Genomic DNA, 7,271 nt, shown 5'->3' with positions numbered 1-7,271 from the left:
TCTTTCCCGATCTAAACTACTTATCAGCATTCTAATCTGTTCTTAAGTTTTTCCTTACCAGAATAAAACTCTCATTTCATTTTGCAAGTGTTCCTTCATACCATATTCCATAGCTTCCGTTTTACATCATCCCAATGCTCAGCTGCCATTATGTTAAGCTTTTTATGATACTGGTCCATTCTTTGCACTGGCTTCACAAACAGAATGCCTGTTTGATTTCTAAATCATTGGCAGCAGTAGGTTGGTTTTAATTTTTGCAGTCAGCACTCCTCCCCTTTATGAGGATGCATATGGTAACTTTAAAATAGCTTGACATGCAGAGTAAGGCTAGGAGATGTCATTTTATAGTTTTAAAGCAATTGAAGTGTGGATTAAATGTTTCTCTGAAAGCTTCCTACAATAGACTGTCTTCTCTTTTAATGCTTTGAAGATGTAATATTAACTAGGTTGGTTTTTATTTTTTGCAGGTGGTACTTGGAAAAATTTGAAGACTACCCCAAATCCAGGAAAATTGTAATTCCTTTTCTGTATTGAGCTGTGCCTCACATATCCAGCTAGCTTTGAATGATGGTGACTGCTGTTCTGAAAAAGTGTTCAGTTCCTAGTCGATACATGACAAGTGTCATCCAAATGGATTTCTTTGAGTGCCAGTATGTAAAGGCTTTTGACTTCCTAACTTTTGGCTTCCTAATCGGTAAAATACAGCTGATTGGTAAGGAGGTGACATGAGAAAAGATGGCCCCAGTTTTCCTGGAAGGAGCACAGTGCAATAAATAATATGGCAAGAGCATCCTGATCCTTGTCACTGGAACTAGCTTACTACAGTGGTGCCCCTCTGTCTCTTGTCTTTCTACCCACTGGTTTAGCTGTAGCCAAGTACACTGCTTCCAGAATGCCAGGATGAGCTACTTGCATTGCACTGTTTGGATGCAGTGTTCATGCATTAGGCAGCCATACAACAATAGACTTTTGTTCAGAATTATGGCTACCCTGTAGACAAATAACAATAGTGAAGATGCTACTTGTACTTCCTCTTTCATACTCAGCTGTGCAAGACACAGACATAATAGACAAAGTAAAGCTGGTTGTGCTACCTATGCCAGTATTGGTTATGAAAATTGATTAAGATTTATATATCTGCTTTTATGTATGTGAGAGTGATCTCTCATGTGCTACTTGGTGGGTGGGTTCCCACTAACCTTTATAAGAGATACTACTTTCTTCATTTTCTACCTTCTGTTTTTTCCTATATGAAAAATGTCTTAATTGGTAACTGTTGTCCTGAAAGCACTTAAAAATGTGTTTCCTGGGTATTTCTGATTGCTGGATCCTCAGCCTCCTGAGTCTTCTAGAGCAGTTCTCCGTACCCATGTCTGTTAGGGCCCCTCTAGATGTTCTGCTAAAGCATCATAGGATCTGATGCATGATCCATATAATTGCATCTCCTGCCATGTTACATATGGATGGCAGGAGCTGTGATTAGGGGATCCAGCATCAGACAGGGCTCCCAGCTGCAAGGGAATACCTTGCTACACATGTAAATGAAAGCTGGATAGAAACCAGCTATAAAGTTGTTACATATTTTCCAGCTCTAACTCTATAGTTGGATGGACTCTTTTTGGTGTGATTGTTACTTTGCACATATAGCCAGTCTAAATTAATTGTGCAATTACCCAGTTAATTATTTAATACATGTAACATGTAGAGGGGGGCCTTTTTGTTTTTATTTAAACAAAAATAGTAAGCACTCAGGAAAACCCAAAGAGGATTTGGCTATCAAAGCTTTTATTTTGTGATTTGTAATCTTTTTGTTCCATTTTTCTGACAATAAAGGTCTGGACACTGTCTTCCAAAATACTGGCATATTTCTACCTCTTGACTTTTTTACCTTAGCCTCTTCTCCCTTTTTCACTTCCTTTTCTCTCGTTTCCTCCTTCCTCCTCAGTTTGCTGAAAGGCTTCAGGGAGCTTCATCCTGTTCATTGTGAGTTCAGGTACCTTGTTCAAAAAAGCAATTTGTTGAATCTTAAATCTTCCTCCAAGTGTCCTTTAGGCATTGCTAAATGGTAAGGTAAATTTAATCTATTTACAAGTAAATAGATTAAATTATAAGTAATCTAAATTCCTCCCTTCCTAATTGTTAAGTTTCCTGTCTCTTTTCTGTTGTAACACTCCAACTACTTCAATCACTATCATCTTCCATTGTGAGAGGGATGATAAGGCTCCCTAGCCTCACTCAGAGCTTGCCTGCCACAACTTGAGCTGGGAGAAGGAAGAGTAATTATTCCCTAAAGAGGCTTTCAATCATTGGCCACCCAGGTAGGTTTTAACTGAATTGGTTCATTTATTGTGCAAAGTCTACAGAAGATAACGAACTGTGTTGGCAAACCCTCTACCCAGATGCTGTTTCTTCACCAGTCCTTTAAGCTTCTGGTGTTGCCTCATGCCAGTTTATGCTTCTAATCCCCTTTTTAATTTCTTCTTTCTGTTTCCCCTAAGCCCATCTTCAGCAGTCCTTGCTGCCTCTGAGACCCTAGGCAAGTGTCCCCACTTCTCACCAGCCAATCACAGGTTTGTGATTCCCCAGGTCTTGCACAGTCCTATCTTAACTGGGAGTCCCCGCACTGGAGATACTCCATCAGTTGTCCGCTGTGTTCTCTTCCTTTCTTCAGGTGCCCAGAGGGCAAACTCTTTCTCTGGGTGTCTGTTTTTCATGTGGTCGGTGGCCGCATCTGCTTTGATATTCCTTGTTCTCTCCTGGTGTGTTATCGTGAGTTAGCTATTAAACTTGCCCCTTCTCTAACTCAGGGGCAGGCAATTATTTCAGGTGGAGGGCTGCTTACTCAGTTTTGGCAGGCTGTTGAGGGGTGCCCTGCCCCTTGAGGGCCATCTTGGGACCAATGTCCCAATGTCTTTGGTCCCCCCAAGACAGTGGGACACTGGTCCCATGTCCCAGGGCCAGCACCAGTGGGACCCAAAGTGGGGCACAGGCTGGCAGGGGTCTGTGGAGCCGGACTGGGCTGCACCAGCATGGAAAGGGGAGAGCTGGCCCAGTTCAATAGAGCTCCTGCCAGCTGGGACCCTGCGCTCCTGCCACCCTGCTCTGGGCCCCACTGGCACCGGCCCTGGGACACAGGTGTGGGCCCCGTGCTCCCACGCCCACTCACTCCCAGTGCCCCCCGGCCCTGTGGTACAGGCAGGGGGCAGCACACAGCCTTGACCCCCTGCTCATCGACAGAGAAGAGGCTGGTGCTGAGTGCTGGGAAAAGAGGCCCCTCTCCCGCCCCGTGGCATGCGCTCCCTGCTGCAACCACTCGCAGCTCGCATGGAGCTGTCCAGAGCAGACACAGGCAGCCCCAGGCAGGCTGAGGAGAGCCGCAGCGGGGGTGTGGCCGGGGGGGGGGGGGAGGGGAGCCCGCCTGAATGGCAGGACACCCCCCCCCCCCCGCCCCCCCAGCACTCAACTTTTCCCCGGGCCACTCTTTTTCCCCAGGGTCCTTCCCTGCCCCCTTACCTGAAGTTCTGGTGCAGGCCAGTCATGTGGTCCCAGGCCAGAAGCCCCCGCTGGGGCTTCCAGCTGGTGGGGGCAGGGCCTGGTGGGCTCTGCTGTTGTGGGAGCTCACCAGGCTTCCCCTGGGTCCTACTGTCCTTGGTTCCTGTCATTTTTGACAAGAACCAAGCGCAGATAAATACTAATTTTTCTAATTATTTTTAGGGGCCCCACGGATAGAATGGCTTCATGGGCCAGATTTTGCCCACCGCTGCTCTAACCCCTTCCCTTCTTAAGCAATTGAGTCACTCTACCCTCTCTGTGACCCTTGCCCAGTCACCAAGTAACAGGGTTCTCTTCTTTACCCTGTTACATCTGTGGTAGACAAAACCTGAACCTTTAGTGGGGAAAAAAGGGCAGGAAAGGCATCAAGTCTTGTTAAACTCTTTTGACTTCCTTCATATCCATCCTAAAAACCATTCCTCTCCCCCTCTTTAATTTAATCTTGGAATATCTGGATTACCTTTTAAGATTGAAAGTACTGCCTTGAGATTCTGTCTATACTCAAAGCCTTTTCTTAATTTCAATGGATGTTTGAGGCCATGTGTATTCTACTTTGGATCACCCACACTGAGATTTTAAGCTTCCCCTAATGCACTGATTCCCCCATAGGGGTGCAACCCAGTGGGATCATGTGTCTCTTTGATTTACTCAGTTATTGCTAATTAATAGGGACAGAGCTTTACTAGGATTCTAATTTTTTTCATTCCCTAGACTGGGTATGTAGACACTCAAAGCAGTACAGAGTTCTGTTTGAATTCTCTTGGACAGGTTCTGGTTCACCTGCTGGCCAACCAAAGTATAGCTTGAGACCAATGCTAAATTACTTGACTAAAATGTAGATTGTTCCCTGCTGAGGGCATGTGTCCCCCACTATAGGAATTGGAGTTATTTGTTCATCTTCCTGTGGGAAACCTCCTATTACGGGGATGTGTGTGCATCTAGCAGGGGTTTGACATTGACTTGGATACTTAACATGTAACATTAATCTTAAGATGCACTTCACTTGTCCACTATATGGATGCTGCCCCTTACATGCTTCTTTGAACACATGCACTCTTTTCCTTCTAATTCATAGAATCATAGGAAAGAATTCTTATAGAATAGGAAAAGCTTCTTACAGAAAAGTTATTTGTTGATAAGTTGTATGGGATTTAAATGTTAATGCCTATCACATCCTATTGTAATGTATCAAACTATGGTTTTAAATAAAGTGATAAATAAAGGTTTTTTGTTGTTTTTTTTTCTAGGTGCTTCAATTGTAGTATGTGGCTGAGGTGGGAATGCTTACTTGGCTGCTTCACCCTTTCCTTAAATTATTCGGTGAAGAGTCCTGTATATCTTATAACCCTCCAAAGGAACCTTTCACTTCTGAGAGAGTGTTCTGTTTTTTAACATTTGGCATATCTTTGCTCTTTGTGAAATTTCAAGGAAAGAAAAAGAATTGGAACTTAAGGTGCTGTTACTATTACCTTTAAACCATTCTAAATCTGTGGAGTGTTAGGTAGTTTTAAAGTTAGAACAGTTTCAGAGTTCTCACAGGTTAAGGCTTAATGCCATCTGTGATCTGCACAATTGTAACTTGCCACTGATAGGTCTGGTGAGCAGGGGTGTAGCTAGGAGTCAAGATGGTAGCCCTCCTTCAGGAGCAGAGCAGCCTGAGGGGTTAAGCATGGCCAGAACATGGAACTCAGTGTGCCTAGCCTACAGACCAGGGGTTCAGATGGGTCTCCTGAGGTCCTTGGAGCTGGCAGTGTGGTGGCCATGAGCTAGGGTCATACTCACTGGGGGTGGTGGGGATGTGGGCTTGAGACCAGTATCACCCCCTGGGCAGTAGATCTTGGGAGGCTGGGAAGCTTGTCAGGAGTATAAGGACTGGGAGTTATGCAGCCTGGATGGCTCCAAATTGATTGTTTTATCTCTGGACTGACAATACCCTAGCTTGATCTGGGTAGAATGGCTCAAACATGATCCTTCCCTGAAGTGGTGTAACCTTAAGACATTTAGGCTGCCTATACATGTGCTAGTAGTTCTAATTAGAATGTGTTAGGCCAGAAAGATAACAGGATGTGAATATGCTGAAGGCCGCAGATGTACAGGGAAGGGGAACAAGAAGCAACAAGAATGTGCTGTAGATAACAACCCTAGCAACACTTAGAAATGATAAAAGGCACTAATGGTCATAGTAGGGGGTGGAAATAAAATGCCATATATGGGAGGGGAATATCATAATATGCAAAGCAGGTAAATAGTAAACAGGGACAAGATTATAAGATGGGAAAAGGGAGGGAACAAGGTGGGGTCTCTATGTAAATCAAGCTTAGTAAAAGACTGTTAGAAAAGATACTCTGGGTCACTCAAGTTACGGGTATCCCGAGTGCTCGCTCACAATAAAGCTGCTTTGTGAAGTCAATGCATGTGCTGGCCCATTGCTATCCAGTTGTTAGGTGTTGCATGGAGTCAGTCTAACAGAATGCATGAGAGCAGACTTGATTAATCAAGTCTGTTTCATGTTCTAATTAGAATGCTGCAGTATTGCCACAGTGTCATGTGTATTAAGCCCCTGTAGGTGCATCCAGATGTGTATGGATGTTTGGTTCCCCAGGGACACCTGTGCTATGCACGTTTTGGTACATGGCAAGCTTCCCCAGGGACAACAGGGGAGGCTGGGGCCAGCCAGCAGCCTTACCTGGGGTGCTGGGGGCTTCCTGGGACTCCAGCTGTGGTGATTCTGCCCAGCGGAGCCTGGCCAGAAAAGCTCCGCTTTTCAGCAGTACGCGCGAAGAACACCAGACTGCGCAGTATGTGATGCTGCAAACATGTTTGCAACGCCACATACCGCATGACTGCACTCATCTGGACATGTCCTATGTGTTTTAAAATGGCCACAGGGTGCTTTAACTAAACCTCAACAAATGAGGTTTAGGTAAAGAGTTGAGGCTTAATACACATGACAGTGAGGTGTTTTAATTAGAGCAGCTGCCTGGGAACCACTCTAATTAAAATGCCCCCCAAGCATATGTAGAGGCAGCTTTGGAGGGTACTAATCACAGTAGCACTGTTTAACACCCTTTAATGTCTTAACCCTCCCATTTTTAAGTGCCTTTTAGAATGGTTTAAAGATGACTTGTAACATTATCCGTATTCCTAAATAAATATTTAATGCTTGAACTAGCCTCTTGCACAAATTAACTCCTTAATATCAATGTTTCCAGTTCTCTCATTAGGTATTGTTAGACCCTGTCCCTATGCAATGCCCAACGACTAGGGAGACGATGATCCAATTGCTCATGGATCCTGTTACGCATTAGTCAGAGCAAACACCAGCACACATTACTCGCAACAGCTTTATTCAGAATGGGGACAGCTTTGGACAAAGGTCCCAGAAAACAACAAACTGGGGACCTGCACTGAACATTAGTTCTTTTTGCATTTTATATATCTTGGTTCATACATATTGTCGGGGCCGAGGGGCTGTGGCCAGCAGCCCGGGCACGTGGGCCGGGGAAAAGGTCGGCACGGCGAACTAGAATTAGGCACTGACGCATAGAGGTTGATTAAAGATTGTTTTACTTATACCATAGGTGGTCACGGTGCAGGCAGGAAAAACTTTCTTGAGTTGCAGTTACAAAAAGACACACGTGGAGTTTGCTAGGCTCCACAAAACAAACACGAACAGAGCTCTGGATACACACTCACGGAGTTTGCTAGGCTCCGTGGAA

At 44.9% G+C, this 7,271-nt stretch overlaps 1 protein-coding gene across 1 annotated transcript in view; it reads left to right on the top strand.

The window, feature by feature from the left end:
- The window catches only part of SRD5A1 (steroid 5 alpha-reductase 1), a 19,372-nt gene extending 16,009 nt beyond the window's left edge, over positions 1 to 3,363 (top strand). The window contains exon 5 of the mRNA XM_025205800.1: positions 468 to 3,363. Coding sequence (XP_025061585.1) covers positions 468 to 534 — 67 coding nt within the window. The 3' untranslated portion in view covers positions 535 to 3,363. The remainder of the gene's footprint in view (positions 1 to 467) is intronic.
- Positions 3,364 to 7,271: the final 3,908 nt, after the last annotated feature.

This window comes from Alligator sinensis, unplaced genomic scaffold, assembly GCF_000455745.1.
Source record: "Alligator sinensis unplaced genomic scaffold, ASM45574v1 scaffold248_1, whole genome shotgun sequence".
In the NCBI taxonomy this organism is placed as follows: domain Eukaryota; kingdom Metazoa; phylum Chordata; order Crocodylia; family Alligatoridae; genus Alligator; species Alligator sinensis.
This window is presented reverse-complemented; position numbering and strand designations above follow the sequence as displayed.